The sequence below is a fragment of the Cheilinus undulatus genome, linkage group 4 (assembly GCF_018320785.1).
Source record: "Cheilinus undulatus linkage group 4, ASM1832078v1, whole genome shotgun sequence".
Taxonomy (NCBI): domain Eukaryota; kingdom Metazoa; phylum Chordata; class Actinopteri; order Labriformes; family Labridae; genus Cheilinus; species Cheilinus undulatus.
In genome coordinates this window covers 6,959,739-6,986,762 of record NC_054868.1, presented here as the reverse complement: position 1 = coordinate 6,986,762, position 27,024 = coordinate 6,959,739, and the positions used below count along the sequence as shown (strand labels likewise).

Here is a 27,024-nt window from a genome sequence, read left to right as displayed (position 1 = left end):
ATATCTTCTTTTTTTTATTTTAAACACATTCATCATAGAGCAGAGAGACATAGAAGCAAAAAGAAAAATACAGAAATCTTCACAAAAATAAACTGCAATCCATTAATTGAATTAAACATTTAAAATGAAAAATCCTCTTACACCCTTTAGGTGAAAAACACCTCAACACAGCATTTAATCCATCATTTAATAATTTAATAATTTAATAATTTTTGACCTTATAAAGACATTTACAAAACTGGACACTGAACTTTTGTCTGTGCACAATGACTGTAAATATCACCATGAGAGTGGGAACCTGGTGTTGAAACAAACAAAATGAAGAGCCCTGTTTAATAGTTTTATCAGTAATATCATTTTTATAACATAAAAGAAAGAGACTGAGTGTATACAGTCTGCTAATAAACCAAAGTCAAGACTCTTTGTACAGTGTTGATGACTATGGCTGCTGGGAGAGGGGGAAGAAATGATGTGATGGACTCATTTCTACACAAACATCTTTATAACAAAAACAAAGGCAGCTAGTTTTGAAGATCTATTGTGTCTTATATTAAATAAAATAAATAAAATAACATTGAATTATTCTATGAACAGAAACTGACAGAATACATATTGAGTAAACTGTTAATAGAAAATATACAGCTCTCTTAAAATGCTCTTAAGATGCTGTTGTTTGTTGCTATCATTTTTTTTTTCATTCAACATATTTCATCTCTCAAAGAAAAGTTTGCAATATTTGAAGAGTGTGTTAGAAATGTTTACCAAATATTCACAGAGGTTTTACACTCCTAGACAATTCCTGGTTGCTGAATCAAAGGCAAAGTTAAAGTCCATTATTTTTCTTCAGTGTGTATTGCTTATGCACCATAAAACTTCAAGTAATAGCCTGGGCTTTTATTTACTGCAATAAGTAACCCTGACTTTATTTGGGACAGGCATCAGTCTGAAGCAGGCCTTTAATTATTTTTAGACAAAACTTGTACTGAAATAGAAACTAGACCAGAGACCCTGCTTATTAAAGCTGTGATAACATATCACCACATCTTCAGCTGTGTATAGATGGGCCGATCTGATCCAACCCTGGTATTGGATATTGGTCCAATCCTGACTCTGATAGTTAGACCAGGTATCTGCAACAATGGGCCGATCCATTAGGATCCAATTAAGTACACCGCTGAGGTCTATGCTAGCTTATGCTTATGTTAAATATATGTATGCTAAATGACTGTTAGCTGTGCACTAGTAGAAGGGAGCAAACAAAGGATAAGCAGTCTGGGTGTATTTCACACTAGTTTTACCAAGAACTTCTATGATTGCAAGCAAAAAATGTAAAATTGTGCATACTGACAAGTGATAATGCATGAGTTCAAACCAACAGGGAAGGCAAGCCAAACAAAAAATTGTATTACAAAAATGCAATCTTCACCCCAGCCCTCATCTATTGTCATAAGATTTGGGTAATGACAGAAAGAATGGCTGAGTTCAGCCTTACACCTCACTTCTACATACATATTTTAACCTGGACTGTGCCGTGAGTATGTTGAAAAAATAGACTTTTGCGGTGGAATTCTCAGAGAAATATATCATGATTTACAAGTCAATATGAAGTGCTATAAGATCATTTTGGCTGTGTCAGATATATCTAAACATTTAAATGAACAGTTAGAAGGCATGCTTAGATAAAATAAACAGGTTATTTAACATACAAACAGATATTTGAATAGCTAAGCAAGTTAGCTTAGCCTGTTTGCTTCTCTAAAATCATCTAGCCTGCAGCCAGACTTACAAATAAAGGACTCCCAGTGTCATGGTCACAGTGAGAAATAGGCTATCTGCAACCATGACATCCTGGTGAGTGGGAAGTGGGGGAGAGACAAGTGGAGACAAGTTTGTACTTTACAGCTCTAAACGGATCTCTAAGCTGCAATTGTCATCTGAAAATTTCTACATACATTGAGTATGATTCCTACACTTTACAAAAAAGGGATTTTTCCCACAGTTAAACTGATTTACCTGGTGTGGCAACACTCAGAATGACAAATTACTCAGTCCTTTAGACCTTCTAGCACTGTCTATCCAGATAAAGGAGACAAGAGTCTTGAAGTCTTGTACTGAGCTAAGAGGCTAGCTGAGCTTGTGCTACAAAACAGCTCTTTAATGTGAGCCACTGTAGCTAGCTCTTGTTTGAGTACCAGTTTTCTGTCCTCCATTTTTAATGTTATTTTATCCACATTTAAAAACTCAAACTGGTACCAAATGAAGAGCTGTTTGGCAGCCAAACAGCCAGCTCTACTAAGCTGAGCCAAATGATCTGAATCTCTTAACAGAAACGGATTTCCTGTCACAATGAGTGAGGCTGGATGGACATCAGCTGAGCAAGATCAGAGTTTAATGTGCAAAACTGAACCAAACCAGACTGCTTTGTAGGAACAGACCATACACAATCATAGCATGATACGACTCATCCAGGCTTTAGACGGAGCCTTTTATAATTCTTGCCTGCTGTTGTTTTACTTTGACTTTTTCTAAATATTTTACATCTTAAGGACACAAAAGCATCTTAAGAATTCATTTATTTTCACATCTAGAGTTCCCCGCTGCTTTGTGACACCATCTGCAATGAACCTGTACAGTTCATTAATACAACACTGGTATTTGATTAGTATTGGAGGTCAATCACAAGTGAATGTTAAAGATCATCTTTGTTTTTTTTCCAAGCATCCTGCTGCTTCACCTTGTTTTTGATCTACAAATTATACCAACATTAAATGCACAGGACCTTCTAATGCAGACATTTTTTATGTTATTGTACACCTAAACCATTCTACTAAACAGGACTGGGCCTTTAATTTGGATCGGCTTTTATATTTGAAGTTTTATGATATATGTAATATACATTCTTTTTCTGTTACAACTCATTCCACACAGGCAAAAGGTTGAGGAAATGAAGTAAAAAGACAATTAGGTATACAATCTTAAACACAACTTATTCAGCCATGTTATTTACAACAATCTGTTTCCTGTTTTTAATCCAAATATCTAAATTACCTTTTATTGTACATACATACATACATATATACATTAACTGATTACAATTCATAGACTGATTAAACAAAAAACTTAAGTATTTGTCTCTTTTAAACCCTTGAATTAATTAGTAACATATATTATTTATAATCCCTGCTAATGTGTTGTTTTTTTTCATCCATGCTGCCTTAAAGAGTTCCCTGTGTTTTGGTACTTGAAGACTCATCCCTGTTTTTTTGTTTTATGCATAATATTACATAATACCATGATAAAGTCTGCTCTTAATCTAGAACACATTTAAAAAAAATCTGAAGTAATTTTGGCTTTGAATAAACCTCGCAGAATTGCTGTAACACATTCAAGTGCTGAACTGGTGTTTGCATGCAATGATTTTGCCCTGCATCTTGTCTAACAGGTGTCAGTCAAGCACATTTTAAATATATAGGATTTTAAGTATTTGTTTACTTGAATTTGTGTAAAAATAGGTAATACCTCTTTAACCAAAAATATCCTTTTTATACAAGATTATGATTGTTTTTGAGAGAGCACCACTTCCTCTATCCTACTTTAACTAAAGGCTCATTTAAGCTCCCTTCACGTTTGAGGCGGATGTTGAAAAATTAATCCACTGAGATCACCGTCTCACATAGAACTCCACAACTCCTTTGTTTCTCTGCCCAGGTGAGTTAACAGCAAATGTATGTACATAGTTTGTAACAACTCCCAAATGATTCTGTAATATTTCCTCAGGAAGTTTGGCCATTTTTAAATCATTCTTCTCTGTGTGCTTTGCTGCTCTGGGCTGAACAGGTGGCTTAATTGCTCAACGCTGCCCCCATGATTAGTGGTGGTATTGCAACATTCAGCCTGTATCTGTAAGCTTTGAGAGATCATGGAGAAATAAGAATGAAAAGTCTTTCCGTATCTGTTTCAAACATAGAGCATAGATGAGCCTTGACCATGGTTGTTTATGTTTGTGTGACTGTGTAGTCGTATTTTCTTTGCTGCACAGAGATTCCTTATGTGCCCACATAAATAAATACAGTGGTCAAACACTCTCTGTCACTCTGGGATTTTTCCTTTTTGTACAATATGAGGATAGGATGTGTTTAAGCTTTGGCAGTAGATGTAAAAACTCTTCACAAAGAAAGTTCAGCGAAATGAGAAACAGACGAATGGCACCAAAAGATGAATGATTGCTAAGATCAAGTCCTACATTCATGAAGCATCACTTTAGTGTGTGATGTAGCATTAAATCAGTAGATATGTAGGTACTGTCCCACCCCTAAATTCAAACACCACTGACTGTAAATAAAAAAGGACAGTGCTTCTCTGTCCCCTTACATTGTACAGAAATGAAGCCAGAATACCCCTGTGACAGCTACTGGCAATGTGAAACCTGCAGAGGAGCTGGCTGGTTAAACTGTGAAATTGACCATGCACCTTCAGTGTTCATTAAACATGTATCGTTTGTTTTTGTGAAATTTTTTTCTAACCTTCTCCTCGCTGATAAAAATGCCACAAGGATGCACATTTGTCATTGTAGCTTCCATCATATATATGCAGTACTGTGCAGAACTTCCAGGCATGTTTGGACCTAAGATTGAAACTGAAGTAAGGTGTAGATGTGGCGAATGAGCTGTGCGAGGGCACCATGGGGTGGGATGGAGGATTGACACAATCCCAGTCATGCTCTGGATGTCCTCACATATTCCCAAGTATGGGAGAATAATCTGTGGATAAAATCACAAAGTCCACAGCTTTAGGGATGAGTAAGAGGTAGATGTGGTGAGTAAGCATGGTCTAGGGCAGTGGTTCTTAAGTGGTGGGTTGAGGGGCTGTTTCTAGTGGGTCGTGAACTGGTTCCTGGATATAAAAAAAAAAAAAGTCAAAATATCTGGAAGTTTTAGGCTGACATGTAGTCCTAAACTAACATGTCACCCTAAAGTTTTGGCCTGTCTCTTAGTTTAGTGATATGTTTTTTTCCATCTAAGGTCCATACTGCAACAAACAAACACAATTTTTTGTCATAGAAACGGTGGTGGATCCTACGGGTGGACCAGTTAAAAACCAATGGTTTAGGGCAGTGGTTTTCAACTGGTGGGTCTGGACCCAAAAGTGGGTCATGGAGCAGATTTCATCGGGTTGTGACTCGGTGTCAGAAAAAAAAAAATGGTGTGAAAAGTCCTGAAGTCCTTATTGAACATGCATCCATACCTTTTAATTTACCCTGTTTCACTGTGAAATTCAATTTGAAAGTTTGATCAATATTTCAACTAGTTTATCTCCTCTTCTTGCAATAAACGGCTACTTTTCCCATGATAATGAAGTAATTTCACGGGTTCTCTAGAAAAAATGGCAAAAATTGACACATAATGATGGGAAATGAGGGTATAAAATTTGTCAGTTTTGTCCTTTTTCTTTTTTATATGAGGTGTTTTGGTCCAGTCATGCTCCAAATGGCAACATATTCCATTAGTTAAACATGCGCTGTCGAAAATGTTTTGGAAACTAGGGTCGTGATCTGTTGTAAAACAGACTTGTGGGTCCTGGACCACTTGAGAACTGCTGGTCTAGGGTACCATCTGAGCAGGCAGGGTTGCCATGAGCCCCTGGTCATGCTGGATGTCCCAAGGGCCTGAAAACCACCAGCCCCTTGACGTATTACCAAGGATCAAAATAGATGCCGACGAGCTCGACTCTGGCCGCCCCCCCCCCTCACTGGAGCCCTAGGTTGTGGCACACTGGCCCCTTGATGAATCATTCGTGCTATACATGCCTAAAACTTGTGCACGTGACTGTTTATTATATATATTTATAAATTAGAGAAAAATAAAACTATGTGGACATAAATAAACATGATAACTGAGTTACTAAAAAAGTGAATAATGAGGGCCACACCAAGAACTTATGCTCTTTAACTTATCATGAGCAAAGCAGACCCTTTTTTCTGCTAAAACTGGCAAACTTGTAGTGTAGCCAGATAGGCAAGGGGTGAAAGCAGCCATCTCATAAGCAGCTCTCTAATGAAATAGGAAAAATTTATCCATTAAGGTATTTTGTCATTGAAATACATAAAACACACTGGTTTTAAAATATCTAGGGATGCACACTATTGGATTTTTGCAGATATATATCTACAAATTCACTTCAGCTGATATGGATACTGATATTGCTAATAATACTGATATCTAAATGTAGTTAAGGCCTAAGACTTCAGTCCTTAAAATGCACTTTAAAATTCAGGAATGAGGATGAACAAAGAAAAAGACTTAAGCTGACATAAGCCTGCTGGTCCATTCTAAAACTCCACAATTTTATTTCTACATACTACTGATATTCACAGCAAATATATCAGCTGTTAATATTGGCTACAATTTTCAGATCTGCTGACAGCAATAATTAACTTTACAGAAAATATCTGCTAATAATGATATGATGCTGACAATAATGTGCATCCCTAACTTTACCACAATCCCTGAATATTCTGTGTAGTTGAAACTTTTCTGATAACCTGATGGCTGAAGGTCAGTTTCACAGTTCAACCTTAATGGAAAAGAAATCAGGGCCTCAATAAAGTGGTCCTTCATCAGTTCTCTAATTAAAATGTCAGCCTGTGATAGGCGACCTCCATGCACAAACTTTGATGAACTCATTAAAAGCTGATGAACTAATTAACCACCCCAAAAAAGCTTCATATCAGGTTCCCTTTGCTGTAACTGCCACAGCATGTACATGTAAAATGAAACACTGTTACCAATCAATCATTTACCCGACCTTGACTTTAGGATGAGATTCAGGAAGGTTGATGTTGAAAAGTGCTATTCGTAGAAAACATTATTATACAAGTGATTGTTTCACATATCCATTAACAACAGTGTAAACTAGAAGCGCAGTGTAGAAGATATAAATTAAAGCTTTATGATTTGTTGTGATGTCCAAGAGAAGAGGTAAATGAAGATCTATCTTCAGAAGAGTGGTCACAATATCAGAGTTTTATACCTTCATATGATCCCAGTGAAAATCAGTCAATAGAGATACCACTGCAAATAATAAAGAAGCTCTTGGCACCTAATAGTGGGAACTTTTTTGTTTTTTCATCATCAAAAGCAGCAAGCAAACCCTGCACACTGTTATAATTGCAAAATCATCCGTGCAATTTAAAAAGTACTTTTTCTCCCTTTCATGGCAGATTTTGTTTAAGTGAAGGTTGGATTTTTTTTAAAGAGCTTTTGGTACCTTTCAGCACTCTAAATCATTAAGATGACAAAGGTTGTGCCACTTTTCAAAACACATGGAAGTGAAAAGCCTCCTTTGACAGTAAAAGCTTGAAAATATGCAGTTGATCCAGTGAGTGGGTGTTGTATGACGAACAGAAGTCGTGAAAAGAATGACCCAGAGTTAAACCGACTACTAAACCACTTCAAACAATCATGACATCTGCACTAACCACACCTTTAACTCTGTGCATCCACACTCGTCCTATAAAAACCTGAACAAAGTCTCCTCCTCATCTGCGATGTCCCTTCTGCTTCTTGTTCCTTGCCGGCGTCCTGATCGGCTGACTGGCGGCTCCGTTTTCCACAGGAACGTGAACCGGAGCAGCTGGTGGAGAGGTCGGAGAGAAAAGGTCTGGCTCTCCGTCAATGCTTGACTTGAAAGGTCCAGCTGGTGAAAATTTCAGAGGGCTGAAAGACAAAGATGGACAAGGTGTGAAGGATTCCATATAGTTAAAAAGAAAGAGGGTAAATAAAATTATCTACTGACTGTGTTTGCATGAACGTGGGTATTCTGGGTTTCTGACAGGTTTTTTAAGTATCCTGGTTTCTGTTTTTGCATGCATACATTTTCAGAAACCAGAATATGCCAGTATCGTGGTTTTGAGAAGCCCAATTTTGATACCCAAAGAACTATCCCGTTTTTTGACAGCTGCAGACTACCTGTGCAGGCGCAACTTTGATTAAACTGTTCATTTAACTTCAGAAACTTTGAAATATGTTGGATGTTTGGCAGAGGGGCAGCTGATCTGCTTCTTCCCTGCGAGAGTGAGTGAGGTTCAGACTGCTGTGTCTGCAGGAAATCAGTCTGTGTGAGCTGTTGTGTCCAAATACGCTCATGTTTGTATCACAGTGCAAAAGCAAGGACTGTAAAGACATGGTTTGATGATTTAAGAGTGGAAGAACTTGATTGTTCTGCACAGAGCCCTGACCTCAACCCCATCAAGCACCTTTGGGATGAACAGGAACAGAGATTGTGTGGCAGGCCCTCTCGCCCAACATCAGTGCCTGACCTCATAAATGCTCTACAGAATTGATGGCCATAAATTCCTACAGAAACACTCAAAAAAGGGGGGCCAGCTCCATATTAAAGTACATGTATATCCTATTTGGTGCACCCCCCCCCCCCCCCCCACACACACACACACACAGGTCTATCTGCAGGTATTTCCTGACTCTCTTCAGCTATCCTATCTAAATAAAGGCAAAAAGGGCAGAAATAATCTTTTTAAAAAATGCATGTTAGTGAAAACAATGTCATTATAGTCCCTGTCGGTTTAGTGGTCAGGCAGCAAAATTCTTTCCTCCATATAGTGTGTATTTATTTACCATCAGTGTAGTCATGTTTAATTTAGTTGAGGTAAGGAAGACAAGTATATTTTTATAGCTTCATTCACACAAAGATCAATTCAAAGAGTTTTACAGAGAAAATTCACAGCATAAACAAACATTAAAAGCAGGTATGGGGGGGTGTGTGTGTGGGGATGTGTGTTACCTGATGGGTGTGCGTGGGCTGCTGTTGTGTCGGCGTATGGGTCGTGACCGAGGTTCGAATGAGAAACCTTCCTTTAGACTTTCCAGGACCGAAGGGGCCACATAGGTGAAACCCTGTTAGAAAAAATACATCAAAATAGCTCAAGAGTCAGACAAAATCACTGAAATAATCCCTTTGGATACCACATTTTTTAAGGACGACATACAAAGCAGAAATATTGAGTTCACTGACAAACACAGTCCAGGTAGTGCTAGATATAGAAATAATTGAAAGTGAATAACTGTTTTGTTTAAGGAGTTTAAAAGAGATTCAAACAACTGTTTCTGGTCTTAACAAAAAGCTTCTTATGCTTAAAAATATACTATGTGTCTTCATGGATCTTTATGTCATTGTTTTTAACACTTACATATCAATTTGAGCCCATGAAAAGCAAGATCAATGGACCTCATTCACCTGTAACATCCTTATTTTTCCTTAAATTGATGTTGAAAAAATCCTAAGAGTGTTTTCACATTGGCATGATTGTTTCATGTAACTTGCTCAAGCATGATTGCTCCTCTGACAGTGTACATGATTGTACACAGTCAGATCCAGTAGGTGGCAGTATGTGTAGTGAGAGTACGATCTCATTTCTCCAAAGCGGGGAGTACCTACCAAGGATATTCCGATCATCTATTTTCCTATCCGGCTAAACACTCATTTACATTTTGTTTTTTGAATAGTCTAAAGACGAGAAAACCCCTAAAAAACAAATTCCACTGCCTGTTGCAGACTGTGTGCAAGTATAAACATTCCCATACCCAACAGATTCATAACCACAATCATACTGGATGAGAAATATTCCACTTAGAATGAGAAGTTTTTCTCTGGGTGTCTCCTCCATTTGCTTTGTTTTGAACAGGCAACTGCACAGTCACCTGTATTTTTGTTTCCATTTCTACGGCTTAAAACTTAGTTTGTGACCACACAAACACCTTCCTCACTGCCTTAATGGGTCTAAGGACAACAATAAAGTCTTACATTGGAGCAGCAAGCGATGTTATTGCATTTTAATGCCATTTAGAAGGTAAAAAAGAATCGTTGGAACATCTGCTCCGACTGTCACACCGGCCAACACACAGACGACAGCCAATCATGAAAGACGAGGACCAACCAACTACATTTAGGGATACGATAATGGTTGGGTCCGCCTACTTACTGCCAAAAAGAAAATCTGCTCACGAGGAGAAGAGCAATGACAGTAGTTGTGTGTTCTCTCAGATTCTGAGTGCGCACAAGGCATGATTTTCCTCTCTCAGGCCATAAGATTGCTCGCGTGGGTAGAGATACTCTGCGTGCGAGTGGTGTGAAAGCTCTAAAGTAATTTGCTTGAGTGAATGTTTGACTCACGCACGCAGCTCCTCTGCAGCCATGCGCGCAGATCGCATAACGCAGTAGCACAGTATTATGCCGCCATACTCCTCCCTCTGTCAGAGCTGCTTTCAAGGGTTTACAGGTGGCTCTGCACTGGGATGGTTTAACTCAGTATCATACAAGAGTAGTTCCTCACTGCAACTGGTGTTTCTGCTAAAGATGTGTTACCAGTGCCTTGCTTGTCACAATGTTTGTGGCTGGTAGATATTTGAATCCACTGTCCAAAGTGGTAGGTAGATAAAGGTCAATCCCAACCTTGTCTGAGTAGCAGACCTTCCTGGTAATTGTCAGTGACAATGAGGTGCAGAGGGAATTGGATGGCGCTTCCAACACTGCGTGATCTTTACACTTGGAAAAATGCCAAACCATGTACATCCTTGAATGATACTGATTGGTCAAATCTGCTCTTTGACCCACATTTCAGACTGGAGCTTAGCAAGATAGATCTGCCTGATTACATACAGTACTCTGCAGAAGTTTTAGGCATGTTTGAGCCGAAATTTGAGGCTGAAGTAAGGCGTGTAATGGTGAGATTGCCCACCTGAGGGCCCATCAGGCGAGAAGGAGGATTGACACAACTCAGGTCATGCTCTGGATGTCTTTGTATATTACCAAGGGCATGGGAAAATAATCTGATGAAAACAAAACAAAAACCACAGCTTTAGGGCAGAGTTATGGGTAGATATGGCGCTAAAAACATAGCCTAGGGTACTGTTAAGGCAGGTAGGAGGGTTGCCACAACGCCCTGGTTGTCGTGTATATGTTCTAAGCACCTGAAAACTGTTGGTTGCTGGACATATTATCAGGGGTGCAAAGAAATGCTGTTAAGCTTGACCTTGGCTGCTAAGTGGCACACATACATGTCACATGTGTCGACACTGACTCTGGCCGCCCTCCCTCCTCTCTTCAGCCCGGGGTTGTGGAACATCAGGACCTGTGAAGAACCGTTAGCGCTCTACATGCCTAAAACTTCTGCACAGTACTGTAGCTACAAGGAATCTGGCCAATCCATCTGTTTTGCAAAATTTGTGAAAACACAATACAACATAAAGACAAGCCATAAATCTGGATAATTTTCTTGTTGGATACGCTTGCTGTAGAAACTGTGACATTCCTTTTGTCTCTGAGGTGAGGACAAAAAAAACATGATTACAAAATCATGCAAAAAACAAAGCCAGAACAAGACAACAGACTGTAAATCAGTGGACAGATTAAAAACCCAGAGCAGCTTTGCACGACTTTTTCTGTCTCAGCAGACACCAAGGGGGGCTCCACAGAAACCATAAGGCGGATATAGGAGAGTTTCTCACAGCGAAGGCGAGCTCTGCACTGTGGCTGAGTGTTGTATCATCTGGACTGTCCACGGGTGTCTGCCGGGTGAATCTGGTGTCAAACTGGCTCACATCCTCATCAGAGTGCTACAAAAAGGGAAGACAAGAATAAAAACAGAGGAAAGGAAAAACAGGTGATTGAAAGGACAAAAAGCTAGAACATGTACAAAGTTTACGGATGTGAGGCTGTGTGAAAATGCAAGCTGTAGATGATGGGAGGTTGAGAAAAATGGTATACATAACCCCATAAATATAGAGGATCATGCTCCAATGGACGACCTACCAGCTGTGGTTTGTATGGAGGCTCCATCCTTTTGCTGAGCAGGTCATCCCAGCTGATGTGTCTAAAGAATGGATGTTTCTGCAGTAAACAAAAATACACACATTACTATCGTTATTTCTCACAAACATAATAAAATAAATCCTAGAAACACTTTTAAGTCATGTCTACTTCATTTGAAAAATCTGGTGAAAAACTGGAAATTTCAACAAAATCCTTCAAAATAAAGGCGGTTACAAATCACCCAACTTACAGCGAATACAATATTAAAAATCAGATCAATTAGAGCTAAAATAATGAAAATCTCTTAAATGAGCTAAAGAGAACTAAACCTCAGATTTGGTGTAATTTTGTTTGTCCAGTTGAAAGAAAACCACAGTATACATTGCAGTTTAAAAGCCAGACTAGTTATTTGTAGTTGCAATAACTTCAGGTGGGTGCATGAGTATAATAAATCACCTGGATATCAGCACAGTCTGCTTTACTGGAGCCGAGTCTTTGGGCTGGGTTCTTCTTCAGCAGCTGGAGAGAAAGATTTAAAACAGACTGATAAATAGATGGAAAAGCTGTTGAGTCTCGAAGTTATCCATCGCTTGGATAACTCTCATTTTGCAAAATAAATCCTCTTGACATTGTTTCTAATGAGAGGCAGATTAAAAAGGATGGATGATGCAAGTTTTGGAAACAGTCAGAAATGGCTGCTAAGTGTCCTCGAGGACAAATGCGCCTAATCAAATATCTCAACTTGATATCCTTGTTTTCTGTCCTTAACAGGCTCAAAATGTTAGTCTTAATCGTACAAACATTTCAGAAAGGATCCCTGCAGAGATGACTTTTATGTTTTAGATTTGAATGTATTTTATCCAGACACCACTCTTCTATGGCGATCTGACAAACCACAAGACTCCAGCAAAAAAAACAGAAACAGAAGACAGGAGTGAATGATCTAATGCTGCCTGAATTAATAAGATTTTTATTTATTACAGTTATCCTGCTTCCTTTTATCATCTTATTATAATGCACCAGTTAACGGTCACGTCTGCTACAGACAGACAGAGAGCACAGGGGAGAAATAGAGATGTCTCCTGGTCAGCGGTGCAGTGATGCCTGCAGAAGAGGGTATACTCTGAATTTATTGCACAGTTTGGTATAGCAAAAAATAGTCCTTTTGTATTCACAAATCCACCAAAAACTTCTGCTGCTTGATTCAGGCAATAAGGGCAATAATGAAAATGTGATGAGAAGAGGAAGTGAATAGAGCGTAGTATCAACAGCTCCGTTCCATTGCTATAAATCCCAGACAAACCAAATAAAGTAAACAAAGCTTGAACTGCCTTACTCTGCCTCTCACTGGCTTATCCTAATACTTAACCAAACAATGAAGGCAAAAAAACCCCGAGTCTTAGCCACTATGACACAGAGTAAGGCACCCCATCCCAGGACAAAAAAACATGCATCAAACAGCTGAATGATGTGCATCAACAAATACCTGCATATACCCAGCACTAGTCTTTTATTACCACTGACATTTGGAGATATTTTCAGTTCACCTCAGTAAATAAACACTGAATTCTATCTTCACAGTTTCCACACTGTGTGGATTAAGAAATGTCCTGCAATTGTTGCAAAATAAGACAAAATCATTATCTGATATTATGTAGTAAATAGTTCTAAATAGTTGTGTGTGATGATGGGAATCATACAATTACAGACAGGTGCCAATAATAATTTCTGAATCAGTATAATGAGTTCAAAAGGAATAAGATGTGCTGCAAAGAACTTGTTACTTTTTTCTGTCCTGGTCAACTAAAATTACACCCATTGACCAACTAATTGGTGGGCGGGGTTAGTGCTGGGTAATCATGGGAAAAATCAAAATCACAATCAATTGAACTTTTTACCCCAATTACTATTAATGAATGATTATTCCATCCCGAACTTCCTGCTCTGTTTGTTCCGAAAATACATTTAAAACAAATAACTGAAAGGAACAGGCAGAGATTAACAATTTATGGTTGTTTATTGAAAGTTATTTAAATCAAACCACACATCAGCTGAAATAATTTTTTTTGTAAAAAGTCACATTTTCCAAGAAAAGTGGAAAACACACAACTTGGATTTCTTGCTAGCAAAATAAATTATTGTTATACTGTTGTTTAGAAAATAACTTTGCTGCTCACACTGCACAGTCAACTCTGTGTTTTAGTGTTAGTGGACTGGATGGGAATGAGCGCATGACTAGTACTTCCTTTCTTGAGTTTACAGCAGGCTACAAGCCTTCCAACACCTGGCTACCTCTCACGTGACTACAGCCAGTAGTTTTGTGGTAATTGAAATAACTGACACAGCAGGTTTATGTCGGTTAGAGGATCTAGATGTCAGTTTCGATTAATTTTAGATAAATTGCCCCAGCTCTAGGTGTGGTATAAAAAAACACAAAAAACAAAAAACAAGATCCATCTCATGAGTAACAAGTTCCTTATTGCACCATTGTACCCTCCTGGTAGGGACACAAAAGCAGCTTTAGAATGCTTTTATTTTTGCAACCTGAATGATTGGCATAGACGTAGACAGCACAAAACATGGCTTTTTGGTAGTGTTTCTATATGCAGAAAACACTTCTTGCCCCACATCTGCAAGGAACCTGTACCAAGTAGTAAAAATCCAATCCAAATACTCATACCTGTTTTGGCAACATGGCAACATAAAATAAAACTCCTGAGCACTCATTATTGTGTGTTTTCTTGTTTTTAATCCCTAAACATTGCTGACAACTTCTGCACTCTGTTAAGGTTAAACAAATACATTGCTATTTTCACCAAAAAGGTTTTAATGTATCTGTGATCTAGTCAGTGCTTTTTCTCTTTTGCTTGGAGCAGCTTTTAAAGTTAAAATATGACTAAAGATCTTAAGGGTTTTCAAAAGCTTTGATGGATCATTTGGTAACACAGATTTTATCGTTAAAAGACCAAGTATTGAAAGTATTAAGGATGCAAGATATTAATCGTCTGGTATCAGTATCGGCAGATATTAAAATTTCTGCCTATATTTACATCTGATATTTTGCGTGTTTATTTCAGCATACATCAACTCTACATTTTGTCTATGTATACTAATAAATTAGGGGAGTTTATGTCAGTTGAGGTCTTTTCTTCATTTATCCTCATTCTTTAAACTTTAAAGTGTTTTTAAGGACTAAAATTTGTTACCTTGGTCATCTTAAAACCTTAAAGTGTGTCCAAAAGGACTGAAAAAGCATATTTAAATATCAGTACTGATATTGGTAAAAATCAAATATCGTGCATCCCTAAAAAGTATCAGAAATGTTGCTAACCAGTGTTAACTTCTTTGATTAAAATGTTTGTTGACTAAAACTTTGACGACAAACACCAGCCAGGAGCAGCTGGTCTGGCTGTAGATAGGTCGTGGTTGGGCGTCATATCCTCCTGTACAATGCACAACAAAAGAGTCTACTCCCAGTTTTAAAAATAGACTAAAACCATAACAGTTAAAAATAGCTAAAATGTGACTAAAATTACCAGTGTTTCCAACCTTAGCGTGGTTGTGTGTCTGTGATTGTACCTTCTTGATGAGGTCCCGGGCGTCGATGGTCAGGTACGGCGGAAGATTGAGTTTGCACTTTAAAATCTTGTCAATGGTCTTCTTTCTGTTTTCAGCTGTGAATGGAGGCTGGTGAAGAAACACAACAGGGAGCACCAGTTAATAAAATACATGGACGGGTGCTACTGCATCATTTTAAAGTAGTCAGGAGCTTTGGTAGGAGAAAAATCTGGCCCAGACAGTAGTTTAGATGTTCCTCACACAACAGTCCTGTAATTGTTTAGTGGTTTTTGAGTAAAACACAGCACGGTCATTCGGCAAAAACTAAATTCATCTGATTTTGAGCAGATGTTCTGGTTTCAACTGGTTTCTATTGCTTATATGAGAAATCTAAAACCCACTTAGCTCACAGAAGTAGCAGTAACTATTTTTACTTTACTTGTTTGAGTCTAGATCAGTAAAGAACTTTCTATCGTGGCCTGAGTTGTATTTTAAATGTACCGATGCAGTTCTATGGCTTGTTATAATTGACAGCTTTATTATATTATTTAGTATTGTAGTGTATTGTATTGTACTATTTTAAATATATTATATTCAATATGAATATATCCTCTTTTTGTTTGCATTTTATAATTTACAGTGTGTAGTTACAAGCTGGGGCCAACAGATGGCAGTATTGTCTCCAGTGCGAAATAGATCTATGAAGCAGTACCAGCATGAGAAGACTGTTTTAAGTCTGAGACAGAGATGAGGTTGCAGTTTCATCCATTTATAAAGTAAATGAACACATCAGGCAACAATTATATGGCTTAAAAAAGTGTAAATGTGCAGACATTTGGAGGTAAGTTATCCTATATTGCCTCAATCTCTTTAATATTCTGATTGAAGCATCGGAAACTATTTTTACTGTTTTTCTTGCCGCATCTTTATCAACGTTGGTAAAAAAAAAAAAAAATTCATCTGTTTTCTATTACAAGCACTCTTTTGGATGTGCCAGACGAAGGCCCTACAGGTAGTGTTGCATTTTTCTGATATCACTCATCAGGTCTATTCAGGTACAAAAGGTCTCAGTGAAAATTTAGAGGTCTAAAAAACTTGAGGATCAGATATTATTAAATTGATTAAGATCTTAAAGCCCCACACATAAATTTTGCATACTTTTCCACCTACAGCGCTGTGAAAAAGTTTTTTTCCCCCTTCCTGATTTCTTCTTTGTTTGCATGTTTGTCACATTTTAATGTTTTAAATCATCAAACAAATGTAAATACCAGACAAAGATAACCTGAGTAAATACAAAATGCAGGTTTTGAATGATTCTTTAAATAATTGAGGAAAAAAGCCATCCAAATCTTAAAAAAGAAAACAAGAAGGGGGCAAATACTTTGTCATAGCACAGTACGGTACAAAAGGGGAAAGCTTTTTTTAAAAAGAGATAAGAAATTTAAAAAAGAGAAGAAATAAAAAGAAGAGAAGACATTTTAGAAAGAGAAGAAATTTAAAGAAAAGAAGAAATTAAAAAAGAAAGAAAGAGAAAAGAGAAGAAATTTAAAAAGAGAGGAAATTAAAAAGACAATAAATTAAAAAAGAGAAGAAATAAAAAAGAGAAGAAATTATAAAAAAGAAGAAATTAAAAAAAGAGAAGAAAATAAAAAAAAGAGAAGAAAAAAAGGAGAAGAAATTAAAAATAAGAGAAGAATTTAAAAAAAGAGAGAAGAAAAGCACGGTACATTGATCATTGACAGTTTACTTCATTTTTGCTGTTAGCTCGTTAGGTCAGCTAGTTCCTGAACTGGAAGCTTAGCCCTATTTCAAATCCTCAACTGCTGTTACAAACTTTTGATTTCGACCCTTAGACTAAGACTGCTGATAAAAGCTGCTTCAGGCTCCTGCAGCTCTTTCTTACGTCCCTTCTTAGATTTGTGTAAGTAAGATTTGGGGTAAATCCATCACCACTGGTTGTCTCCTTTCTCATGGTAAATAAATATCCATTACATATAAACAGCTGGGTTCTAACTTACCGATCCAGTCATCATATCATACATAAGGGCCCCAAGGCTCCACCAGTCTACAGCTCTGTTGTGACCGGACCTGGTTAGGATCTCTGGAGCCCTGAAGAGAACAAGACATACAAACATGGGAAATAAAAAACTATTCTGAACATTTTACAGGTTTTTACTAAACTTTTTTTCACTTTTCAAAAGCCTGACATTACTTTTTCTTTAAATCCTGAATATAAAGTTAAATCCTCTCAGCCTGCAGTGATGGATGTGCAGCAAACTAACAGCCCTCTTTTTTCTGTGCCTGTTTTCAAGAGTTGAAATTAGAGGCTGATTTGAACAGATTTTAACATTTATAGAATACTTAAGTTTGTGCAGAGCATCTTCATGACAAACAATACAGTGTGTTACACCTGTTCTGCAGACTCCTTGTCAGGGGTTTTCCAGTCCACTCTCACCCACGCTTTGAGGTTTTGGGCAGCACTAAATGTGGCAGACCCTCCACAAGAGCGTGCAAAAGGAGTTTTGAGGGAAAGGACGTGAGGAGCGGTTTAAGAAAAGGCCTGTGATGTGTTTTCATGTTGGCATGAGCTCCATGTCACTCACATGTACTCAATAGTGCCACAGAAGGTGTGAGTGACCGTTCCATCATGAATCGATTCCTTACAGAGGCCAAAGTCCGTCAGCTTGATGTGTCCTTAAAAAAGAAGAAACAGACTTAAGTAATATTTTCCAAGTTGAATGTGTAGCTTTAGTAGAAGAATCAGTGGAAGGAAATCAAATAAAGGGTCAACCACAAAGCAATAAAGGAGACAAATGGTTCTCATATTGATCAGGTATTACAAGAATGTTTTTTTTTTTTGTTGGGAAATAAAATCAACATTGAAATAAAGGGATATTTCTGCTAGTTTAGAGAATGGTTGTACTTTTCAGTAGTAAGTATATCAGTCACAGTAGATACAGGTTAGCGCCGCCCCTTTGTAAGGAAATTTCTCCAACTACAGGCACAGAAGCTAGGCTACACAGGTGTATCTAAAAACATTTGAATATCATGAAAAAGTTCATTTTTTCCAGTAATTTAACTCAAGGATCAGGGATCTGACAGGTTCTCACAGAAGAGGCCAAGATGACCGTAATCTCCTGTGGGGGATAAACTTATATTGTAAAGTATCTCAAAAAGTGCCACTGTATAGAGCCTTGGTTCTCAAGCTGGGGCCGGGGACCCCCTTGGGGGGGCACCAGAGATTTCAGGTTTGGTGTGATAGCCTGTGTGCTGTGAGGTTCTTAAAATTTGGTTCACCCAAACTACCTAGAATCCTAATAAAACCCATGTGAATGGTTCATACCAAGGTATTTTGCTAATAACACTTGTGCTTGGGCTCTATGGGAAAAAGGCTACCACTGGTATAGAGGATTAAGTTTTTCAAGCTGGCAACCCATGTTTGGGGCTTACCTGTGGCTTATCTTCTGAACTAAATTTTCCACTATCTTGCTCCCTGATTCCCGCATTATCCACTGTACTATCTAAAATAATAAAAAAGGCAAAAGGCAAAAAACTGGATCTTAAATTAAAAAAAACATCTCCATAAAACAATTACATAATGCATATAAACCGTGAAAGCTAATCCCCTCACACATCTTCAGTATTTCAGACCTTTTTGCATATAGAGCAGTAAAAAATCTTTCACTGAACCTTTGCTTTCAATATCAGATAACATTTTTGCTGATTTATTTGATGATTTTACAGGTGTGGTGTTACCTTGATGATTAAGCATGATGTTTTCAGGTTTGAGGTCCCGGTAAATGATCCCATTTGAGTGGAGGTGACCAAGGGCCAGTGTGATCTCTCCTAGATAGAAACTACACACAGATGAGAAAAATTTAAACCCAACATTTAAGTATTCTCCCTGCAGCAATACATTTGAAAAAATTAACAAATACAAAGTCAGAAATAGTTTCATACACACAAATCTTTGGATTGGGCCAGGTCTCCTATCTCCAGTGAAGGCCAATCTTAATGCTTCAGCATACCAAGACATTTTGGAAAATGCTATGCTTCCAACTTTGTGGCAATAGTTTAGGGAAAGCCCTTTTCTATTCTAACATATTTGTGCCCCAGTGCACAAAGCAAGGACTATAAAGACATGGTTTGAGGAGTTCAGTGCACAGAGTCCTGACCTCAACCCCATGGAGCACCTTTGGGATGAACTAAAACAGAGACTGTGAGCCAGGCCTTCTCATCCGACATCAGCGCCTGTCCTCATAAATGCTCTGCAAAACGAATGGGCACAAATTCCCACAAAAAACAAAACAAAAAAAACACTCCAAATTCTTGTAGAAAGCCTTCCAAGAAGAGTGCAGACAGGGTGGAGCAACTCCATACTGAAGTGCACGTATTTGAATATAATGTCTTTACAGTCCCTGTTGGTGGAATAGTAAGGTGTCTGATGTTTTTCCATATAGTGTTACCTAGCTGGACCCAGGCTGAAGGAGGCTGTACCCTATATAATCTCTATTTTTAGATTCTACACAGAGTTGTAGAATCTGTACACTCTATGCTAAGTGCTCTGGTTTCCTTTTGTAGTCCAAGCTGCATCGACCGCTCACAAATCAGCAGCATTTGGTGAATACTGGGAAAACATTTCATGTTGACAACAATTAAAAAGGGGAACTTTGATGGAGATGACAAACAAACTTCCATCAACAGCATTCTTATGAGGATCTATGTGTCTCTGCACAGATACAGCTAACAAACTATGAGAAACTTGAGCCACACATGTGTTTGGCATTGTGTTTAAAGCCAATTAGTGGTTAGATTTCCTCACTGTCTGAAATGCATCAGACTCCATTAAGCAGCATGGCATTTACACATTATTTTCTTCTCCTCTTTCGGAGAAATCTATGCCTGACTTTTTTACTTGCAATGTATCTACATCATGATTATACTGATTTCTGCAAATGCTAAGTTGAGCTAAATTGTAAGATCATGTCAATAAAACAAGATTGCTTTTTCAGGCTCATACAAATTAATTGTATGTACAATGAATATTGACATTTTTGCACTACATTCACAACGATTTGCTTGTTGGTGTGTGTTATAGAGGTATCAGTGTTGCTGAATTAAAAACAAAAATAATGTATCTGTAGTGGATATACTCAGTGTGACAGTACTAACCTTGCAGTGTCCTCCATGAAGATGCCTTCTTTCTCTAGCTGCATGAACAATTCCCCTCCTGGTAACAAACAAAGGAAGAGATGTATTAGTAAAGAATGAGTCTGTCCATCTATCTGTTTTCTTCTCCCCTCATTTCTACATCTTTGACAACACTTGTAATAAATACAAACAGGATCTGAAAGGCTTTGTAGCATGCACTGTATTTGATTTCTCCACTTTAGAGGTAAGCCCTGACGAGGTCCTCATCCAGAGTTCTTTGCTGTAATCACATGAAAAAAATACAGGAAGCTACTCCAAATGAACGCAGTGATTTTCTATGAGCTTAAAAAAGGCAACAAACATTTGAATTTTAGGGAGGCTCATACCAGGGTAAGTTGCCCCCCTCTCCAGACCCCCGCTGGCCTGTAATCACACCGTACAAAGCCCAACCAGGCCAAAGATATGTCATCAAGTCATATTATCAAACATGTAGTTTACAAGACATGCAGCCGCAGAGTTGGCATGATGGAGAATCAGTGACGCAACATTTACTTTACTGACTTGATTTAAGTCGTCTCGGTCAGTCGTTGCACCATCGTTTAAAACTGAGCACACCAACTTCATTCATGCTAGGACCAAGGAAGAGTACGGAGAACTCACTCAACAGACAACAGTCTGGGTTGCCTATAGGGCTGAACGATTTGGGAAGGTAATGTAATTGCGATTTTTCCCCCAGTACTGTAATTGCAATTTGATATGATTGATTTAAGTTATATTTGTTTTTTTCCAGCAAACACAAGGAATACATCATTTCATTTAATAAGAAAAAAGTTTAAAAAAAATTGGACTTTTTTAGACTATTCTAAAAAAATTGCCTGTGGATGATTGCATGATCTGTCATGCATAACATCTCTGCTGCAAAAAAAAAGTTTTAAACTGCTATTTGACACAAATTTCAGTTTAAAGGAATATTGCACCTTCTGCTACTTGAAAATTGCAGAAGGCCATATTGCATTTTAATATAATTGTTGATTAATTGCCAAGCCTTAGTTGCCTAGTGTGAATGCAGCCTCAGAATCCTAGTCTAGTAGACGTTGAGTCTACTTTTATGTCAGGCCCACACTATACAAGGGAAAATGTGATGCACAGTGATATTTTTTATATTATGATATTGTGATAAACTAATACCTAAGAATCCACGTTAGCTTTAGCCATCTCTTTTTACAGAATGTTTCTCATGAATCAAAAGTTAAAAAAAGCATTTGTTTTACCACTAAATTTGCAAAAACTACTCTGAAAGTTGCTGATCGCTAGATCGAGTTCCATTTGGCTATAGGTACATGGTGTTAGAGTGTGTAAATCCAGACATGCAGATGGAGAAAGCTTTGTTGATTCGTGATGGTGATTAAAATAATAAAATTGCAATTTATTTTGCATCACCATCCCTTAATCTTACCGCTCAGACACTCCAGTATGAGGTAAAGTTTTCCTCCAGTCTGGAAGGCATAGAGCAGATCCACGATGAACGGGTGTCTCACTGTCTCCAGAATCTCCCGCTCGGCTCGTGTATGTGCCGTGTCTTTAGCATTGCACACTATCTTAGCCTGGAGATCAAATAAACAAGACAAGACTAGTGAGACGATGAGCCTTTAAAGATGCAAGAATGGTGAAGATATAGAGGATGAGTTTGAAAGTGAGGGCAGAAAAACTAAGCAACATTAAAGGGGAGAAAAGGGAAAACTTCATTCGTTATTTACTGACAATTTGTGACTTAAGCTCTGTTTGAACCAAAAGGGAAGTCAATTTTGACTCACATTTCAGGTGCAAATTCTCTTGAGTTTTTTTTTTTTTTTTTTGTCAAACTCAACTGATACTGGTAGGTTTGGTTTCAAAACTTTTTTTTTTTAAAAGGTAGCTTGCTGTCTGTCGGTAAAACATTCACAAAGGGAGAGACTGTCATCTATGAAAGAGTACCTTTTTCAGGACCTTCATGGCGAATATCTTCCCTGTCTGAGCCCCTTGAACCTTCCTCACCTGGAATACCTGCAAAGGAATATCATTATTTTTTTAAGATTACTATACATTATCACATAAACGAAACAGCTGAAATTGAATATTGTCTTGTAGTGAGAAAAACATTACTAGTTGCTTTTCTTTTCTATGTTTTTGAGCCAAACGGAGTCCCTTTGCACATTTACAAGGGGGGCTGTAATCATTACTACAGGAAACATCTTAAAGCACACATTCACCTTTCCATAGGCTCCTTTTCCCAGCACAGTGAGGAGCTCAAAGCAGTCAGGTCCGACTCTCTCACTGTCTCTGTTGACACTTTCACTTGTCAGCTCCACCTCCTCCGTCTGAACACTGAGAGGAGCACGACAGACATGTGGCAACAACAATAGCATACGCTTATTCTTAAACAATATCAGCATTTACACACTTAGATTTGAAACTAAATTCAACGTACTTCTCTGGCTCTGTCACTGTGAAGTCACAGACATCCTCCTACATAGGATGATACACACAGGAAAACCAGTTTAACAAATGTATACAAAAACTTTTATACATCCTAGTACCAGGACTATGGTCTAATTATCCATCCAGTCATCCAGTAACTACAGTGCTTATCCCATTTAGGGTTGAGGAGCCAGTACCAGCAGTCACTGGTCGAGAGGCAGGAAACACCCTGGCCTGGTCACCAGTGGATCACAGGGCTGATTCAGGGACAGACTTACATTCACACTCACACCTATGGGCAATTTAGAGTCACCAGTCAGGCTTATGAGCATGTCTTTGGTCTTTAGAGGAAACCACAGTTTCTGGAGAGACACGATGCATGCACATCTAAACATGCAAACTCTGCAGAGAAAGACCCTTTCTGATGGGGGCACCAGCCAGAACACTGGCGCTGTGAGGTGACTGTACTAACCACTGCACCAATGTGCCACCTGGTACTCTAATTAGGAGTGTTAATAATCACATTAATTGTTAAGCTGTGTTAAAAACATCTGGGGAATACAAACCTCTGTATCACTGATGTCCTCAGTCTCCAGATCTATGTCGAAAACTCCCGCCATGCTGAAACAGAGATTGTACAGTCAGCAAGCAATATTTTATCATATTTTTTGAAAGGAGCCTATCCAGCTGTCTATCAGCGAGAAGCGGGGTACACCCTGGACTGGTCTCCACTCAATCCCGTAATCATCAACATTAAAACAAAAATGTCTTGAAAAATGTCCCTTTGTATGAGATGAATCCAGAATGTACGGAAGTTTCCCTTCATGAATGACATTACAGGAAAAATAAAAAAAAAACTTTTTCATGATAGTCTATTTTTTTAGATGCCCCTGTACATACAAGTGTGTATATCAAGCACACTTGAAAATAAAAATATACACAAAGCCAGTAAACACATATTTAACACACAAAATAAACAGTACATGTTTTAAAGAACCGCATATAACAATACAAAAGGTGGTTGTACGTATTATTGCGTGGGGATAGCATGCACAGGTGTAATATATGTATGTTATATAGATGTGTGTATGGATAATGTATGCATGTTGTATTTTAATTGTCGTATGTATTTGTGAAAATAAAAAATCTTACAAATAGCGTTAAAATCATATTAGGAATCCGGTAACATGACACATATTGTATCATAAGTTGAGTGTATATTATAACCGTAAATAATATAGCAAAAGCTTTGGAACCAAATAAAGTAAATGGCTTACATTACAGACATATCACATGTCACATGTCACGATTATGGTAAGACCCCACAGTATGACACGCTTGGAAAAACTGGCTTAATTTTTCATGCTAGCATGATCACATTAGTCGGATGGAGACAAAAATATGTAACAGGTAAGTAAATGCAGTGCTTACATGAGACTGCTTTAATATTTAAGCAGTTATTACAAAGCACATTTGACAGGGCGCAGCTTCATTTGTCCAACAAAAACTCACAAGTGAAAACTGGCTGACTACAGCAGAAGTGCGCTGATGTCACGTTGAGAGCTGGTTTGACAGGTAGCCGTGACGGTTTAAAGAGTTACCGTGTCAACTGATGACTTTCAGCTGAATGCTTCTGTTGTCGTAATTACAGCAGCCATTAAAAACGTACCGCGCCCAAGTGACTGTCCCTTTGTGTTGTTTATTACTGAGAAATACTTAATCAGATATTCATTTATTTTAAAACTAAAAACGAAGGCATTCATCGGGATTCTCCCTGTCACCACTATCTACTGAATCTACGATAAATCCCAGAAGCATTGGGTTCAAAGTCGTCAGTTAAAATGGGAACTATTTAAACCATAACACCACCCGAAGGCAAGCAAATGCTAATGCTAGCATTTTTACCTGCTAACGCTCCTTCATCAGTTGGCTCCTCTTTTATTAAGACAAAAACAGTCATAAAAAATGACTGTCGCTGCTTTTGTTACCCGTTTACGGAAACAAATCAGCTAGTTAACACACAGGACAGCCTAGGTCCCCTTCATAGTGCTCCGGACAGCATGAACGTTCCGCGGTGTTGTTGTTGCCTTTAACCTCCTACGTCATCAGGGGGTCCTGAGAAGAAAAGCAGTCTAAGATGGTATCCATGTCGCGCCTTATTAAAAATGAAATAAGTAATAAAATAAAATAAAATATCTATCCATCTATCCAGTCAGTTAAAATTATGGGCCATAGTTTAGTGTCTATGTTTCAATTTAATTGAATTGAATTAATTTCTATTTGTATATATAATATATTTGTATCGTCAATTTTATTTTGTGTATAATACAAATGCCTGATTCAGTGTCCTTGACAGATTATAAAAGGCAGTTAAAAATACTGGTATGCTGACCATGAAACAGGGCTGGGAAAATAGCTGAGGCTGATATTATTCAGGTTTTGCCATTAAATAAATGGAATACTCTGTCTTATTCATAAAAAGAAAAAAGGGTATTTCTTTAGTTATTTTGAGGCTGCTTAGAGTTTCCATTGTCCTTAACTGCAGATTTAACTACAACAAACCTCAACTGAGAGGCAAGAAAACCAGTTTATTGTTATGAGCTTATATTTTGCTCTTCTGTTCGCTTCAGCACATGTCAAAGCATTTCATAAACCCTTGTTTTTATAAGCGTTATACAAATAAGTTATTATTTTAGGTGAGTTAGCACTGTTATAAATGTTATGCTTTAATGTGTGAATGTCATTTTGTTGTCACATGTAGTGCTATTTTCACATATTCCATGTTTTAAGACAGGATGTTTTTAGAATCACTTAGGCGTGTAGTGGGCGTTGAAGGTGTATTCAATGGCTGTTGCTGCGGTAGCTGTTAGCTCAGATGTAGCTGTAGGAAAGCAGCAGTTTAATCAAACTGGACCACATTTCTTATTAAATCAAGAGCAGAGCCACTTTCGAAAGGATTCCTTGTCAGATAAGATGTTTTTACAGGTCTGCCAACCGGCCTTGGCATTTGTTCTATTCACCGAGAAGCGCTGCCATTTGTCTTATCACTTCGATTGGCCTGTCATGAATCTGACAGACAGAACACTCCTCCAATCACCTTCTGAATTTTTTTTTTTGTTCAAGAAGTCCTGCACTTCCAAAACGCTTTCTATGGGACCTTGTTTTGTCCACTGGTGCACAGTCATGTTGGAACAGGAAGGGGCCATCCCCAAACTGTTCACACAAAGTTGGGAGCATGGAATTGTCCAAAATCTCTTGGTATGCTGAAGAATTCAGAGTTCCTTTCATTGCAACTAAGGGGCCAAGCCCAGCTCCTGGAAAACAAGCCCACACCATAATCCCCCCTCCACCAAACTTTACACTTGGCACAATGCAGTCAGACAAGTGCTGTTCTCCTGGCAACTGCCTAACCCGGACTCGTCCATCAGATTTCAAGATAGAGAAGCCTGATACGTCACTCCAGAGAACGCGTCACCACTGCTCTAGAGTCCAGTGGTGGTGTGCTTTACACCACTGCATCCAACGCTTTGCATTTCACTTGCTGATGTATGGCTTGGATGCAGTTGCTCAGCCATGGAAACCCATTCCATGAAGCTCTCTATGCGCTGTTCTTGAGCTAATCTGAAGGCCACATGAAGTTTGGAGGTCTGTAGCCATTGACTGTGCAGAAAGTTGGCGACCTCTGCCTTAGCATCCACTGACTCTGCTCCGTCATTTTACATGGCCTACCACAGCTGAGTTGTTGTCGTTCCCAATCACTTCCACTTTGTTGTAATAGCACTGACAGTTGACTGGGGAATATTTAGGAGCAAGGAAATTTCACGACTGGACTTGTCACAGTACCATGCTGGAATTCACTGAGCTCCTAATAGCTCGTTAAGTCAGATAAAGTGCATTTGTTCTTATAAAACTTAAGACAGTGAAAATTTAAAGCACAGAGTATTAGTGATTACCGCTCCTCGTCCTGAAATGAATCAGCACGATAACCACTCTTTCCTGTTGTTCCTGCTCTCAAACACAGCCAGCTGCACT

At 38.3% G+C, this 27,024-nt stretch overlaps 1 protein-coding gene across 1 annotated transcript; it reads right to left on the bottom strand.

Annotated features, from left to right (window-relative positions):
- Nucleotides 1-25,074, bottom strand: LOC121507968 (ribosomal protein S6 kinase beta-2-like). The gene is made up of 16 exons (XM_041784400.1): nt 24,898-25,074; nt 23,559-23,613; nt 23,003-23,040; nt 22,785-22,899; nt 22,510-22,578; nt 21,992-22,139; nt 20,557-20,614; nt 19,141-19,241; nt 17,988-18,078; nt 17,403-17,493; nt 15,406-15,513; nt 12,283-12,345; nt 11,827-11,904; nt 11,523-11,630; nt 8,800-8,912; nt 1-7,715 (listed from the first exon to the last, which is right to left on the bottom strand). The coding sequence occupies exons 2-16, from the start codon at nt 23,610-23,612 to the stop codon at nt 7,538-7,540; spliced, it is 1,413 nt and encodes a 470-aa protein (XP_041640334.1). The 5' UTR covers nt 23,613; nt 24,898-25,074; the 3' UTR covers nt 1-7,537.
- Nucleotides 25,075-27,024: the final 1,950 nt, after the last annotated feature.